The 17335-nt window shown below is 32.8% G+C and overlaps 7 protein-coding genes across 7 annotated transcripts; 4 read left to right on the forward strand and 3 right to left on the reverse strand.

The window, feature by feature from the left end:
- Positions 1-398: 398 nt before the first annotated feature.
- Positions 399-4150, forward strand: RO3G_15400 (uncharacterized protein; the record flags this gene model as incomplete). Its single annotated transcript, XM_067669984.1, has 13 exons — positions 399-654; positions 701-985; positions 1050-1729; positions 2074-2107; positions 2242-2320; positions 2384-2872; positions 2929-2988; positions 3040-3140; positions 3314-3574; positions 3627-3676; positions 3739-3770; positions 3823-3934; positions 3989-4150. The coding sequence occupies 13 exons, from the start codon at positions 399-401 to the stop codon at positions 4148-4150; spliced, it is 2601 nt and encodes an 866-aa protein (XP_067526085.1).
- Positions 4151-4380: 230 nt separating this feature from the next.
- On the forward strand, positions 4381-5735 carry RO3G_15401 (uncharacterized protein; the record flags this gene model as incomplete). Its single annotated transcript, XM_067669985.1, has 3 exons — positions 4381-4512; positions 4662-5541; positions 5722-5735. The coding sequence occupies 3 exons, from the start codon at positions 4381-4383 to the stop codon at positions 5733-5735; spliced, it is 1026 nt and encodes a 341-aa protein (XP_067526086.1).
- A 1392-nt stretch (positions 5736-7127) lies between these two features.
- RO3G_15402 (uncharacterized protein) lies at positions 7128-7430 on the forward strand (the record flags this gene model as incomplete). Its single annotated transcript, XM_067669986.1, has 1 exon — positions 7128-7430. One exon carries the CDS (start codon positions 7128-7130, stop codon positions 7428-7430), a length of 303 nt encoding a protein of 100 aa, XP_067526087.1.
- Positions 7431-10131: 2701 nt separating this feature from the next.
- RO3G_15403 (uncharacterized protein) lies at positions 10132-11061 on the reverse strand (the record flags this gene model as incomplete). The annotated part of the gene is made up of 3 exons (XM_067669987.1): positions 10132-10424; positions 10489-10847; positions 10925-11061. The coding sequence occupies 3 exons, from the start codon at positions 11059-11061 to the stop codon at positions 10132-10134; spliced, it is 789 nt and encodes a 262-aa protein (XP_067526088.1).
- A 560-nt stretch (positions 11062-11621) lies between these two features.
- RO3G_15404 (uncharacterized protein) lies at positions 11622-13336 on the forward strand (the record flags this gene model as incomplete). Its single annotated transcript, XM_067669988.1, has 3 exons — positions 11622-11785; positions 13237-13269; positions 13315-13336. 3 exons carry the CDS (start codon positions 11622-11624, stop codon positions 13334-13336), a joined length of 219 nt encoding a protein of 72 aa, XP_067526089.1.
- A 567-nt stretch (positions 13337-13903) lies between these two features.
- Positions 13904-14251, reverse strand: RO3G_15405 (uncharacterized protein; the record flags this gene model as incomplete). The annotated part of the gene is made up of 1 exon (XM_067669989.1): positions 13904-14251. One exon carries the CDS (start codon positions 14249-14251, stop codon positions 13904-13906), a length of 348 nt encoding a protein of 115 aa, XP_067526090.1.
- A 967-nt stretch (positions 14252-15218) lies between these two features.
- On the reverse strand, positions 15219-16477 carry RO3G_15406 (uncharacterized protein; the record flags this gene model as incomplete). The annotated part of the gene is made up of 5 exons (XM_067669990.1): positions 15219-15320; positions 15396-15832; positions 16152-16179; positions 16252-16355; positions 16444-16477. The coding sequence occupies 5 exons, from the start codon at positions 16475-16477 to the stop codon at positions 15219-15221; spliced, it is 705 nt and encodes a 234-aa protein (XP_067526091.1).
- Positions 16478-17335: the final 858 nt, after the last annotated feature.

Genomic DNA, 17335 nt, shown 5'->3' on the forward strand with positions numbered 1-17335 from the left:
ATCTATTCTCAAAATTGATACAAATCGTATTAGTGTATCATTAAGTGATGTCGTAAGAATTTGAAGATCATAGGCAAGATCAAATGGTTTTATTACCATTTTAGTATTCTACTAATCTCTTCAATGCCTAGCCAATGCAATTCATTCTTAAATAGATTTATAGCTTTGCTAAACTGATATATTAAATAACACTGTATCGCTTATACTTTCTTTAAAGACATGGATATCATATTCACCTCTTTCATGCCAAGAAGGCATTTGTACTAAAGTAAATCATAAATGTTTATGAGTGGCACTTTTAGTAGTGTTTAATATTATGCTGTATGATTGGTAATTTAAAGCCCTGAGCTTTAATCTGTTCTCTTTTCTTTCTGCTTTCCAAAAGAAAAGAAAAAAAAATGAATGAACAAGAAAATGAATTAGAAAGATTTAGAAATGAATGGCGTCAGGAAGTCAAAGAAAAGCATCACATTCAAGACACAAAACATAAAGATAAAGAACCAGCAACTGAAAAACGGTTATCTACAGCAGAGTCTAGCTTATCGGATATGATTGACAAAGCAGAATCTTTGACATTAGAAAAAGCACCAATAACAGCTATGGACCATTATGTGTTGGCTGTAGATAACGAAAGACAAGGAAAAATTGGCAAAGGTATGTGCTTCTGAGGATATAAGTCCGTTTTACTAATGGTTTGCAGCGTTGGATAGTTATCGGCGAGCGTTTAAATTAGATCCAGATATAGTCCACGCTTACAAGAGACATTATCAAACAGCCATCTTACCTAAACTTCATGAGTCGTTACCATCAGCAAAGGAAGAAGAAAAGTTTAAACATATTGTGCCTATTTGCAATGAATATGTTCCGCCTACGGCCACCTTACCTAAAGATGTATTGTCACCCTTGATAGAGGAGTTTTCGCAGCAGGACACTTCATATATACCTCGATTGGATTATAAAACAGTAGCCATAGCCAAATTACCAGGTAAAAAGATAAACACAGGCAAAAAAAACAAGCTTTTCTTACATTAACCACCTAAATATCAAAGGCGAGATCATGCTTTACTTGTTACGTTATCTTGCATTACACAGTCTATCCACTATTCCTCAATTTGCATTGACTTGTAAAAGGTTTTTTTTATACACTCGAGAGCCTTCTATATGGCAATATGCATCTGTTCATATCTTTCGACTTCCTTCTATGACACTGGAGGAATCCAAAGACTATCAAGTTAGTAAAGTCATGCAGCAATATAATGGTCAATGGCTACGAATGTATATTGATCGACCCCGTATACGATACGATGGTGTCTACATCTCAACCTGTCATTATATCCGACAAGGTACTTCCGAGACAGCTTGGAATCAACCGATTCATTTTGTAACCTATTATCGATACTTGCGGTTCTTTCCCAATGGTACCGTCTTGAAGCATGTCACCACAGATGAACCGGCACACGTTGTTAAAGCGCTGCAGCCAGGATTCCACCGCCAACAGGTCTTTCTTGGACAGTTCTTGTTTGAAGAGGATGACGAAAGTGTGATCATTGAGATGAAAGATCCTATGCTACCCAAGGAGACCTTTCACATGTCACTCAAACTGAAGACCACCCATCGAGGAAAGCACAACAAGCTGGTCTGGGAAGAATACACAAGTGTTTCTTCTGTGCCTGATAGAAACCATCATGTACACGATTTGAAATTATTAAAACCTTATTTCTTTAGTCCAGTGAGAAGTTACAAAGTGAATTACTCTGATGAACAAGATGATTTTTTATACTATTAAATAAAATCAGGGAGGTATTGATATCTTCTCCTATGTATAAAAGCATTCTTATTCTTTTTGATCCCCTTTTTTTTTCTTTCTTTCTTTCTTTGTCTTGTTGTCATGGTGATGAAAGCAATTAAACAGAGATGCATTGAGGCCTCTTTTGTACAAAAAATAACAAGACATCATGTATGCCGTCGTTTATTTATTTCTTTTCTTATTTTGGCTGCCTTGTTGACAATGATAGGTAATTAATTTTTTTTTAAAATATTTGATGTGAATGCATATAAATTATTGCTGATTAGTGCCTACTTGGCAAGTGTATACCGAAGAAGGAAGGTAATTAAGATAATGAATATAAAAGCAAGCCAATTGATCACTTTGTACGCATAGATCATCTACACTTATTAGTTATAAAGAACCCAACCTGCGAGGGGAGTCATTATACATAGCAGCCTCCGTATTAAATGTAGATTTTTTAAATAAGAAGTATACAATTAACTTTCTTGTTCAACCCAATGGCACATTAGCAAATGAATACGGACAATTAAAGTAAGTCTTGTACAGGCACACGCATAAAACGTTTTTTTTTTTTGACAGGTAAAAATCTTGTAGTCAACAAATTACACTCAAATTCTCATCTTTTGAAAACTATCATTTCGAAAAAGGTGAAACCATCAACCCTATTCAAGTCAGTTTCAACTATGAAGATGGTAACCAGATTGACTATCCATTTGATATTTACTTTGGTAACTTGGATGTCTCAGCCTTTTATGTAAACGATACCGCAAAGTCAATCCCCATCACTTTTCACTTGGATGCAAGTATCACTTCCTTTCATTTTATGCCATCGATAAAACATCAACCCGTGCTTGAGGATGATGATGATAATGAACCATTTATTAGCGATAGAATTAGCCTCAAGATATCAACAGGTCGATCTACCACCACTTTGGTGTTTTCAATATTTATTTGTATCTTGATGTGGTTACTTTCACTTATCATGAGCTTATTTGCGTATCAGGTCGTGTTTAGAAAGAGGAAGGCAGATGCTCACGCTTGTATGATTGGCATCACTACCTTATTTGCTTTACCAGCAGTTAGGTAATTAAATAATTTTGTGTCCATTATCGATAGTAATTAATATGCCTCATTTATAGATCAGCTCAACCTGGTATACCTGATGTAGGCACTGTATCTGATATACTTGGATTTTACTGGTAAAGTAGTTGATACAGACATCATTTTCATATTAATATTTTACTTATTAGGAATATGGCTCTTATTGCTTGTTCAAGTATAGCAGTTATTATGTGTTGGGTTATTCGCTGGGAAGATCCAGTGGAAGAAAATAAGCGACAAATGTCAATAAGTACTTGTGTGGAAGAACCATAGAAAAAAAAAAAAAAAAAAAAAAAAAAAAAAAAGACTCATTCCCGCATGAGCCAATCACATAAAAATAAAACTGTACATGATTTTTCTCTTTTCTTCTTTTTTTTTTCCAAAAAAAAAAAAGATTCATGTCTGCACCTAACAATTTAACAGAAGCTTTTAAAGCTCATGTTCAAGCAACTATTCGATTAACCAAAGTAGCACTTGAGTTGGAATGGACTATTTTTACTAGGTTCATTGTAGGTGTCATCGTGGCCACCACTTTAACTATTATTTATCTTGTCTGGACTTTGCGTAAATCAAAAAAACCACTTGTTATTTGGGAAAGCTTAAATAAACCGATTATAAAATTGTTTCGTTCAAGAATATTTGCATTTTTGATGAAGGACTCAAATCCTTATTCAGGTTCTATAGGTAAAAGATGCTGTGTTTGTGTTTTAAAAAAAGAAAAATTAAATTACTTTAGATATGAGAGTGACAACATTTTCTCGTGGATTTTGTATTGGATTGATGCGTGTAAATAGAATTTATAATGTGTGTGTGTGTGTGTATGCTGAATGATACTCTTTTTATATTAGGATCATCATCATAATAGAAATCCGTTTAAATGGTAAATATTCTGATTGGATAATGAACATACACTATTTAACTTTTTAAAAAAGTATTCATGCCACTGCGCTGGCCACATTTGCTCAAACAATAGGTGAATTGGCGTTATTAAGTAGCTTACCCTCAGACAAGGACAGTGTCGTGCTTTCTTCAATTGAATTGGAGGTAACCTATCCAAAAAAGGAAAATAAATTGATAATTATAAACATCATTTTGTAGTATAAAAAGAAAGCAAGAGGATTAATTACCGCATCCACTGATTTTAAAATGCCTGAAATAACAAAAGAAAATCAACAAATCAAAATGGATGTGGTCATCAAGGATCGTACCTTGGATACAGTTGCCATAGCACACTTGATTTGGATTCTTGAGACGAACTGAGTTTATGAAATAAAAAAAAAAAAATATTTTTCTCTTTTTCATTATACAACATTATTTTTCAAAGCGCGATTTCTCTCTTTTTTTTTTTTTGATTCTTCCGTCCCTGTTTGAAAGTTCCCTTTTCTTCTTTTTCTTCTTGTTGCTTTAAAGAATATTTTTTTTTCTTTTTTTAAAATAGGAAGGAGAAAAGAATATCTTTTTGTTTATATTTTCACCAAAAAAAAGAGAAAATGTCTGAAAATAATTTATTTCAATTTGCTCAAGTCATCACTGAATTACCACTTCATACACCATCTCAACCATCACAACATACAGAAACACCAATACCCAACTATGGTCAAAGATATATACATATTCGAAAAGTAAATAATTAAAAATATAGTTCTTTAATATCTGACTTTATTTATAGAACGCCTGTATTGTATGTAATAAATGCTTTACTTGTTCAAAGGCAAGTTCTTCATTTTTATTCTACAAAGAACAAAATTCTAAAAATTAACATTTTATCTAGTACTATTGCATTGATTGTAATTGCCCTGAAGTGCAACCTAGAAGAGGGAAGAATTTACCTGAAGGGGGTCTTGATAGTCGAGCAAAAAAACTTCACAGAGACGATCCGGATTATGAATTCTCAATTGAATGGATTAATGAAAATGCACATGCAATGTACAAGGATGAAAATGACACGGTGATTGGACTAAGAGAGTTATCTGAAGTATCACTTTGCAAGGCACATTCGAGCACACTCTACAGAGCCAAGAAGCGACATGAACGAATGTTAATCACACCACCTTCACCTGCTGAATCACCCACAGCCTATAATCCGTATCCGATGAACCAGTCGATTGGATCAGGGGGATTAGCGGCCAAGGTGAGAGAGATATCAACTCAGTACAATTCTGTGTTGCCTGTCCAAGACGTACAACCAGATTTCACAAGAATGTCACATTCTCACTCAGCTAAACGTAAAAGATCAAATAAGCCAATGATCCGAAAATCCGGTAGTAAATCAACGGATATCCGGAACACAAATCGACCTCAACCCAGTTTATCCACGCCCTTGTTTAATAATTCACGCATGTTTATTCCCGAAGGGAGTCCAATGCCTGAATTGATGGGACAAGTGAACCCTCCTTTTCCATCTCAATTACCACCTCTTCATACACGTAACAACAATATGCAAATCTACAGCAATGATCATTTAAAGTTACAAGACAATGTAGTGAATTATAGCAATAATATTCCCCTTGTTATTGAGACCGTTTCCCTTCGACCATCCAATAGTTCTGATATACCTTCTAATTATTATTTTCGTAATTTGGCTATTACGGATACATTTACTTTTAGAGACCTGTTGACTGAAATTGACATGACTGGCTCTCCTCCTCCTGGTAAACGTATTGTTATCTCAGATCAACATAAAATCTATCCTTTAGACCAAGCAATAAGAAGTGTCATTAGACGACCCACATCAACTCATTTGGAATTGTTTCTAGGATTAACAGATAAACCTTCAATCAATTGGAATCATTATGCATGATAATAATAATAATAATAAAAAATGTATCTAGTCGATCGTACATAGAATAATTAAGTGTGCCTTCAAAATACACCTAAAAAAAGGTTTATCAAGAGAACAATGTTCAGAAAGGTGCGTCTGTACATGTTGCGTTGTAGAACATCTTGAGACATACGCGAGGGATCTACAACAATGTGGGAGGAGTGAGAGATCGCAAATTGAAATTATTTAGTAAGGCAGGACCATCAGGTTACTATGCCAACAATAACTAGTTTATATCGCATCATTGGATAAACACGGTATTTCTTTTCGAATTGACTACTTTTAAAAACCATCTTATTGAACTGACTTTACATAATGAAATGATTGAGGTTCTATAAATGTTATGATCCTATCAAAACAAGTTATTAACAAATCTGTAGCATTTCCTTTTTTTTTTTTATTGCTTGTTAAATTGTGCCCTTTTATAAATATAGAATATGTGACAATTCAAGTTCACTTATTCTACACGATTTCAATTCATGCTTGTAGTCTAATTAGCATATAATCCTTTGTTGATTTATAAATATCTTAAACATTCTTATTTTAATACACCATCAATCTGGTAAGTTTAATTTATGGTTTTTATAAATAAATATAAATAATAAAATATAGATCGATGTATGTCAAATCATTTTAACATTCTTCTTTGATAAACTCAAAAGGTATATTTTATACTTTCACTTTGAAGCACTTACAAGCTGAGTTCGGCTGATTCGGCCGTAAGCTTAGTATAAATGACGATGTCTTAATTTGTGAAGAGTAGAAAAAAAAAAAAAGAAGAGCCGAGGCTTCCAAAAAGTGCATGTACTGTTTAGACTGTAAATCAGTACTTGATTGGCCTTTGAGGATAAACTTTAGCGATCTCCTACCACAATGAGTGTCACTTTGTAAGCCAATGGGAACATAGGATCGGGAACCTCTGGGGCAGAGAATGCATTACAAAATGATCATAATAATGTACAAAGCCATAGAGAAGATTTTAGTTTATAGCTTATCTATAAATAATATAACGTGAGGCTGAAGATGCACACTATTCTAATTCATATGAAAATAAGATTGACACTGCAAATCAATACCAAAATAGCTTTAAAGTTACACAAGCAAGAGCTCAGGAGATGAAAGCTTGTTTCCTTTTTCCTGGTAAGCAAAAAAGAAAAGAAAAAGAATGCTATTAATAAATGTACATCTTAGTAACTATAATTAGCTTTCAATATTCAAATTTGGCATGTTCAAAGGTGATTCATTCATAAATAGCCTGATATTAATATACGGCATGATGTATTTATGAGAGCAACAGTCGGAAGCAAAAGAATTTAGCCGAGATTTCATCATTTTTTTTTTCTTTGTAGTCATTTAATAAGCAACCCTTTTTTTTGTTTTTTTTCTTTTCTTTTTTTTTCTTTGCACACAACAAAAATGGGTTTAATAGAAAAGCTCAAAAACAACTTTGATTATTACAAACTTGACAAGTACACAAAAAGAAGAGCGTCAAAGTCCCAGTTTGAATCTCACGATCGTCGGTACTATGAGAATGCATACAGAGATGGTGAATATATCGACCCAGACCAAGCTCAGTATTCTAATCCTAATCGTACTTATCTATCATATAAACACCATCGATGGTCATTTAATGATTTATTAAAGAAGCCTACTAGCAGCAAATCAGTAGCTACAAGTCAAATAAGAACATCTGAAACGTATACTTTGGGTCATGCTTGACCACAATTTTCTTTTTCAATGTATGTAACCTCATTCCCCCTTCTCAATATATTTCATTCGTATCCTGTCTTTTACTTTTGTTTTGTTTTACTTATTGTTATAAATATAAAAGAACAAAGGAATTGTATTATAACAAAACAGCATATTCTTTATACGTGACATAAAATAGGACATTATCTTGATGAAACCGTTGATTTCATTCTGTAAAGACTTTGGCGCATTTGATCATTACCAAAATTCTCAATCTATGAATGTTTTGCTTGTAGGTTTTCATCTAATTTATTCTGCATTTCATGGATCATCTTACGTTACGAATCACGTTAGGATAAAGACCCCACTCATCATTTAGATCTCGCTGCTGCTCCTGAGACGGTTGAGGTCTCCAAAATAGATTTTCATTCAATCCTAGACGATTGGCATATGACATCTTGGGTAAACTAAAATCCATCTGGGAGAGAAGTGGCTTGTATGAGTACTTGAATATGGCCATGACACAATCGTCTTGACCAATTTGGATAAAAGTCGTAGCACGTATCTGAGGAACTGTAATGCTCATGGTAAACTGGAGGTATAGTTTCAGGCTGAGATTTGCTGAATTTAGATATTCCGCTGTTGAACCAAGAAGAAAAGTTCAAGATGAAGAGAAAAAAAAAAGGGGAGGGGGATAAACCTTGTCAATTATATGTAGATTTTCATGGCTAGCTGTATATTTATGGAAGAGAAGTTTTCAACTCTCACCAACTTAGGCATCGTACTTGGTTATTGAGAGAAAAAACTAATATTCAAATAAACACAGAAAAGTATCGTTAAAAGTAACTTAGCCTTTGAAGTAAAGTAGTGTAGATAAATTATCCAAAGAACCTCCTCAGTTCTGCTATCAGAAAAAGTAAAGCTAAAAGCAGATGAAGAGAAGACCAAGACAAAAATGTAGGATATAACTGCTTAACATTTGATGAGAATTATTAATAATATCATGGACTTCTGAAGATATGATAAGAAACTACTACATCACATGAATAATTGTAGAATTCACCTTTCTGTGCTCGTTCTTGATGATATTCATAAGCATAAGCATAGTCCATTATTTATGTCTCCATATTCATTTTCCATGGGCACTATTGAAGAAACTTGATCAAAGACCAAGAAATATGTCAAAAGAGATGCTTTAAATGGTAATGATACATTGATCTTAAGAATCGGCATTAGTTTTAGAGCAAATGATGGAATAATTTGACGAGTCAGTTCATGGGTGTGGAAGTGTCAAAAACTGCATTATACGATTTCATGAGGGAAAAGTGCAGAATCAGTTTGAAGAATGCTCACTTTGACTCAGTCAATCAAAATTTACCTAAAAACCTGTAAAAAAAAGACACAACTGGGTAATCAGATGGCAACAAACCGATATGGATTATTTAAGCAACCGTGTATTTATTTATAAGGAGGCTTTTCATGTCAATATGAAAAGAACGGTAACTTGATCGAAGGCTGATACTTGTGCAGAGGTAGTCTTACCAAAGACTCGAGCAAAATCAAGGACAATCCCTGGAGTAATTTGTGCTATTGGCGTTATTAACGTGAAAATAAGAAGACCGAGAGCTTTGGTTTAGAATAAAAAGAGGAGGTCAAGAACCGATGTAGTTACTTGCAAGAATCCAGATAGAGGTAGCACTGTGACAGGACATTACTTCAGCTTTATATGCGATACGATGAATGTTTTGGACAACATGAGCAATTTAAGGGACACTCTACTGTGATGGACAATGTCCCTATCCACAAGGATGGCGATATTGAAAAAGAGATCAGGTAGTGTGGTTATAGCTACGCGCATCTTCCACCTTATACTTCTGAACTGAATCTCATTGAGCAGTTCTGGTCTATTTGCAAAAGCAAAATGAAACGAGAACAGCTATTAGAAGAGGAGACATTTCCCTCAAGAATACGTGATACATACAATAGTATTCTTCTGAGTGACCTTTAAGGTTTTTTTAGACAATTTGTAACAAGGTTTGATGGTGTTTGAATAAAAAAATTCTACAACAAAATACATATAGTGTGTGTTGCACCCCCCCCAAAACAGTTTTTGACGGTTCGAAAACCAATTGTCACTTAGCTTGTCCTTTTTCTTGAATTTGTGAGCCATTGTTATGATCCTAGCCTATTTCAACTCCATAACGTTTTATGCGCCTGATGGCTGGTGAATATATCTTTTATTTCATCTAAATATCAAGTACACTGCGTAGTTTTGGGGAGGAAAGGAGGAGATAGCATAGAAGGAGGATAATGAAGAAAAGTGTGATATTTATGTTTTATAACATAAAAAAGTACTAAGTCAATCAACAGATATAAAAATAAGTGGAACTCAAAGTAGATTGTCCTTTATTCAAATTAAAAAATATGAGGATATGTCTACTTTTCTAATCACGGCTAAATATTAGTATTTACAGTATATGACTATTGCTTCTTAATCGATATTAGTCGATGAGTTATTTATATGATTGGCATTGTTGAACATCTTTTTATCAAGAAGTAATTATTAATCCTTATCCAGGAAATTATTAGAATATTCTGGAGTGGATCGTGATATAATTTTATTTGAAGTGGTATAATACAATGTCTGATATTCCTAATTTGAAGGACCATTGTTCATAGTAATTTAAATTATTATTACATGTATAAATACTACATAAAGAGATAAAAAATATTAGGATTCAAATCGAATCGAGCATAAGCGACGTCGATCCTTAGTTGCATCAATTAAACAATACAACGAAGGATGAGTGGGACGAGCATGTGCTTTAATCAGCCCTTCGTTGTCAGATATTGCACATAATCGCCAAAATGCCTCGGTGATCTTGAGCAGCATCTTCAGATTCTTCATGTTGATGAAGCTGGCTAACTCTTCGATCGACCGAGGAAATGTCATATGAGCTATTTCTTGCATGACAAAGATACCATCATGCCGTAAACGAGTAAGAAAAAAAGTGACGTTAAAGCCTATTACAAGGAAATAAAAGGTCACTCTATCTATTTATCCTTTCTTCCATTTTCCTTTACTTACCATGTATTTGGAACGACAATGACGCGTACAGCTTGTTTTCATCAATTGTATCTTTGGTGAAAGCGGCCAAGCGAATCAAGTCGTGGCAAAGCATGTATTTATCACATGTTGCTTGAGCCACTTTTGCCTCGCCAAAACCAAGGCTTGGACCAAAGACCAGTTGTGTGAGCTTGCTGATGGTTGCATCTGGTCTCTTGTCTCTTGTGGCATCACAAGTCACGTTTGCCCAACGTAAAAGAACATTTTCATCTGGGTTGGCCAAAATGCTGGCAAGGATGGGATCAAAATACGTAGTCAAAAGTTCTCCTTCTCCAATGGTTGTTTTATCTTTGATAGCAGTTAGTGGCAGCTTCTTCAAACTATATTTGTGAGAAATGTAATGTCTATCATTAGTATCTAATCTAATGTTGTCATCAATCTCGATCACACAACTTACGCAGCCGTAATCCCCCAAACTACTGATCGGTGGTGAACATCCAGACCTTGAGCCAAGGTAAGTAAATATAGCTCTACATGCCCCTTTGTCTTGACCTTGGCATCAATGTCATTGACAACATTGTCGTATCCCAACATACTTTAAACATGATTCATATTCAATTTATAAGAAATCAGAGTAGTGAATACTTTACCAAGATTTATTACGATATTTTCTCTATTATTCGGTCATAACTAATTCCATTCCTTTAACTCAATACAAGTTGTTCTAATACAGCTCCTGATGCAATGAGATATAAATGAAAGATAGGTCTACGTAAGGTATAAGCATTCCCTTATTTTGACTCTCAAATGACGAAAGCAAAAAATAAAAAAGTCACACAGCCACGAAAAAGACCACATATGCCCTGAATATTTACTTTGGGTTTTTTAATTTTAGAACAAGCAATACTCATTTCTTTTAGCCATGTTAACTTCCCGCAACAAGATTTTACTCTTCTAATGTTACAGATTTTGTAAAGATGGAAGTCAGCAAAGATAATTAGGAGGAGTTTAAAAAACTGCAGGATTTTACTTGTGTTCACTGGATAAAAAGGGTTCAGAGTTAAGGGAACTGAGAGATATAAGACCAAAACGAGCAATCACAACGGTCGACCAATACAAAAAATTCTGAGAAAATCGGCTGCAACGCCATCATTATGGTGACATGTCGCATCTCTGATCCAAGCATTGTTGAGTTTACACGAAAGAACGACCATCATCATATTCCTGGCCCTACTCTGGTTTACAACCTATGTCAATTTCGGATACTTTGCGAGATGAGATCAAAAATTGCTTGTGTAAAGGATTTACGAGAAGAGAAGTAAGACCATGTCTTCCACAAGAAGTGGGGGGGGGGGCGATGAACAACAGCAGGACAAGATGTTTCATTACGACGATGTTTATAACGTTTAGCTGATGATAGCAAAGGATATGTTTCAGTTTTACAACAATGATTTTGAATCACTTCAATTATGAAAGAGAAATCTTATTAACTGTGGTTATAAAGTGATTGACCACTCGTTAGATAATGTTTTCTTTTATAGATTCATCTCTTTATAGCAAATGGACGTAATGAAAGTTTCAAAGTGCTTTTCTTTGGACTCAACGTTTGGAATATCATCAAAAAGTAATGAAGCCTTGTACATTTTAGTTGTCAGACATCCTGATACTAGAAAAGGGGTACCTGTAGGTTATTTACTCACCAATGACCAGTCAGTATCACCTGTATTAGAATGGCTCAAATTTTTCAGAGACAACTGCTCTATGCAGCCTGAACAAATTACAATCGATTGTAGTATTCCTGAAGCAGATACAATCAGGGCTACTTTTGGAGAAAATTACCGTATACAGTTGTGCTTTTTTCACGTTGCGCAATGTTGGAGTAAATGGCAGTTTCTGGCAGTTGAAAAACCATTAAAAGCAAGCTAGCACTTGAAATATTGCAGGACTATAAAGGTGGAACAATTTTCTTCTTTTTTTTCTTCTTTTTTTTCTTCTTTTCTTTTCTTTTATTGCACTTTGCAAGGGCTTGACCTAATGGTGGGAAGCTGCAGAGCCACTCCCTAAAGGGCAAACGTCGAGTAGTCCATTAACCTTGTCCTTTTCCTTTTGATGTTTTGTAAAGTATGATTAGTGCCTTTGAATTTAGTTTGAGGTTGTCTAACTGGATTCTTAGAGGTATAGTTGGGTTTGCCTGCTGCACATACCTTTTGAGATCAAAGGCCTTCTTAACTTCTCATGGTTGACCCTGTTAATCGAAGCTGTAATGGCTTTGAGAACTGAAAAGAGGCATTGCGTAGCTTTCGCAAAAAAAAATCTAATAAACTGAATCGTAATTAATAAATATAAAAAGTTGTTTGTAAGAAGGAGAAATCAGCTTATTTTTGACATTTTTAATTCTGAGGAAAAGAAAAAATAAATATTTATATAATACAAAGAGCATAGAGAGCATAGAAAAAACGACATGATTGACTAACTGACTGAAAAAGCACGACTTAATATCCCTTCATGATGCATGTTTCTGCTCAACAATAATGACGTTGACAGGGATTTTCTCTTTTTTTGTCAATTTTTGTTGTCGCGGTCATTTTCAAGATCGGCGATTTAAGTGATTGCTTTTGCGCACCGTCAAGTTTTAATCCGCTTTCAGCAACACTGTGGCTTCCAAAAGCAGAAACAATATCCATGAGCTTATCCATTGATCCACACAGCGATGGCATTTCATCAATTGATAAAGGAAAACGAATGTGATGAAGCTCCACAATAGTATAGAGTCCTTGGCTGGAGCGCTGAACAAGGAAAAAGGTAATGTGAGATTGGAGTTTGTAAGGTTTTTAAAGTGTTAAATAGGTTTGTATTGAATAAGTCTTGATGTAAGATCAAAGATTTAGGTAGTGCTTGACTCCAAAAAGAATAATGATTTGAGTATGAATTGCTTGCGTTAAGTGACCACCAGATCTTATTAAGTAGATCAAACTATTTTGAGTAAAGTAAAATAAAAAGATAAAATAAAAATAAAATAAAAAGGATTTACAATGAAGTGTATATACTTCAAGGGACTTCTTGTTCTTGATGTTAAGTAAAATAAAAGAAAAACAAAAGAGATTTACTTTGAATGATATTTATTAAAATAATCAAAAAGTAAATAAAGTGAAGTAAGTAAAGACAAAAGTAAGTGAAGTTAAAAAAAAGAATAAGAAATATTGGGCTATTTATATATTTTTTAGTTTTTCTGATTATATGTTGTTTTTGGTGATGTTTTGATAAAAGCTTTTGTATGAATTCATAGAGTTGTATGCATTTGCATTGCTGTATGAATTCAGGCAAGGTTCGTGACACCAAGAATTGAATTTTCTACATTCGTTGTGCTACGGTAACATTTGTTCCGACAGTTTGAATTGCCAGAACGTTTTGACCGTCATGAGTATCAAGGGCATTTTCAGAGAAAGTCCCAAGTTGTACAGGGTCCATGCTTGTCTTGAAATGGATTTGAGCGAAGTCCAAACGCTTTACTTCGACAAAGCCTGGGCTCTTCTTCTGGCCTGAGGCGTTCAAAAACGATCCAGTCACCGGATCTACGTCTTGACAAGTTGATGTCAGAAGCCTGACATTCATTGTTTAATTCGTCAACAAAGTTAAACATTATTGGATCTTCGTTGTTCAAGTCATCAAACATGGCTTGGAACACCGGAAGAAGGTAACGAGCACAAAGGTTTCGTTCTTTGATCTCCTCTGGCAACGTGAAGAGCGGAAGAAATTCAAGTAAACGTTGATCAAACTTATGCATCGTTTGACTACAGCATCTTGATTGGGCATAAGCTGATACAATTTTCCAATGCCTAAACAGCACTCAAGCTTTCTGTTAAAGACATCTTGAATGATATCCAGAATTGCACATAGCAACTGTCTTGGGAATTTATTATTGCCTGTGCCTATCTTGGAAAAGATATCCTCTTTGGAGACTGTTCATGTATCAAATGAAAATGGTATTTTTTATAGAATAAAAGCATTTTATTGAAAATATTAAAATTAATAAAAATGAATTTTCATATAATAAATAACTATTAGATAATATGGTCAGAAAATACATTATGATACCTATTGAATATGCAGATAAATTTTTAGATTTTGTATGTAATTATGAGTTTAAAAAGGGTGAAAATAAAGGTTGCAAATGTTATGGTAAGTTCTACAAAGATAATTTATGTAAAACCCATTACAAAATTGATAATAGAAATATAGATAATAAAAGTATCTTAATAAAAAGTGACAATAAAATAATTGAAGATTCAAAAAAAGACAATGAACCAATATATAAAAAAGAAGATGAGAAAGAAGTAATAAATAATAACAATATAGAAAAAATAGAAAAAAAAATCAATACATTTAAGAGTATAGATATTACAAAAATTAAAGAATTTATACCAAAAGATTATAATAAGAAAAAAGAAATACAAAAATGTAAAATTTATTATAAAAATAAAAGATGTACATCTATTTTAAAAGAAAAATTAGGAGAAAATATTTGTAAATTTCATTTAGAAAACTTTTGCATAAATTGTGAGCGACCTTTTACAAAATGTAAATGTAAAAATGTAAAAGAAAATGATTATAAAAATATGTTTAACAATAAAAAAACAATTATAGATAATTTTACATAGACGATTACACTAAAAATAAAAAAGAGGTGTTTAACCTCTATAAATATATAGGATAGACTATGGCCTTTTATAAATTGGTTACAAATTTTACATCTATTTGATAATATTTTCAATAACTACCACTGGTGTTTTGGACTTTTTACGTTTTATTTGAACTTCCTCCATTTCTATATCTTCTTCATTATCAGATATAAACTTTATTTCTTCATTTATATTTAATTTTAAAATTTCTTTTTGTAATATTAGCATTTCATTAAAATTTTTATCTACTTGTATCTTATCTGTAACTATAATATCAATTTTTCTGTCATTTTTAGGAAATTCAAATCCATCTGTATACCATAGCATATGATGTGGTTGAACTTCAATATTATACTTATCTACAATTTTCCACATATTCTTTAATAAACATGCTACTTTGAATTGTAAATTATAATACTTTATGTCTGTAGTTTGCATTGCAGATGTATTATTATTGAATCTATTAAATTTAGATGCTAAAACTGAAAATTGGTCTTCAATTTCAGATCTAAAACTGCCAAATCTTTTATTATATTGTAATTCAGAAGCAGATAAATTTTTATTATTTTCTTTTCTTATAGGATATACAAAATTTTTATCAGAAAACTCTTTTCCAGCATTTAAACTATCTTCTTTAAATTTATTTATGTATAAGTTATAACCTCCATCCATAGCAATACAATCTCCTATATGAATTTTATTATATAATTTCATATCCAAAAACATTGTGCCATCACTACCTTTACCACATTTTTCACTTTTAGATACATAATATCATTTGATTACTATCTGTAATAATTTGTGTCCTTAATCCAGGACCATCTAATTTATAAGACTTTATATCCATTGTTTTAGTATCAGGGTCATAATATTTTATTTTTCCATCGTGTCCATCAATATATAATGTTACATTTTTAAAAGATGTTGGATTATTTATTAATGAAGATAATATTCTAATTCTTATATTAGAAAACATTTTGCTTAAATCAGTATCAACTTTTTTACTTAACCGTTTAAAATTTGAATGCCAAAACTTTTTATAAAGTGAATAATATGTTGTATATGACATAAACTCATGCATATCTCTACCAGATTTGCCACTTACCATATGATACAAAATTAATAATCCTTTATCTATTTCTTTGTATGGACCAGGATATTCAGAAACACCATAGATAAAATTTAAGAAATAGAAAACAGGTATATATCCTAATTGACTTAATAAAACATCTTTAACAACTTTAATATTATTATTTTTAATTTCTTTTAATTCTGTACGATGATTATATTTATTTACTATGATATTCCAATTTTCGTTTAAAAAACCCCATTCTGTATGTACTAATTTATTTAACTCATATTTCAATAGATTTTGATAATCTCTGTTATCTTCATCCATCATATTTTTATACACATATAAAATTCATTTTTGATAATAATATAATATAAATATGTATTATAATATAAATAAATGCTTATATATTTTATTACTATTTGTATTTATTACATAGTAATAAACATTCAACAGGACCTTTTACAATTTTAGAGTAATATTATTTAATATTTAACAAAAAGTTTTTCAGAAAATATAATAGTTTTTTATTTTTATTATTGTAAATCACTAGTAAACAGTCTGCTTTGATTAATCCCGTAGCGTTGAAAAAATATTCGTCTAGGCAAGGATCAACGTTTCTACACAATAAAAGAATTGACGACATGGCAAGGACGTGAGAAGCGTGGCTCTCAAGCGTCAACAAAGTCTTTGACTTTATCAAACTTTGAGCATACCTCTGAAAGTTGTAGGAGCAGACATCCACATCTCTAACCAAGTAATGCTCTGCACCACTAGGCAAATGAATATTTCTTGATAGATATTCATCTATCTTTTCAAAAACAGCCATTGTGTCAGAGGTGGCTGTAACCGCTGAGGAAAATCTGGTACCAGTACTTGCTTCAGCTATTGCACTAGAGGCACTGTATTTATCTGCTAATGCTGCTACAGCGTTTCTTTCTTTCCAGTAGGTTTTTGCTTCGTTGCTGGCATCCCAAATGTTATAGTTTCTGATGAATAGCTGCTTTTTTGGCTCATTCGTAATCCAGTCATTTGTAATTATATTGAATCTACGGGTTGCTCGTCTTTTTGAATATGCATTATAATGTTTGAAAAACTACATGATCAAATCCATCCC

This window comes from Rhizopus delemar, genomic scaffold (genome assembly GCF_000149305.1).
Source record: "Rhizopus delemar RA 99-880 supercont3.16 genomic scaffold, whole genome shotgun sequence".
NCBI classification, from domain to species: Eukaryota; Fungi; Mucoromycota; class Mucoromycetes; order Mucorales; family Rhizopodaceae; genus Rhizopus; species Rhizopus delemar.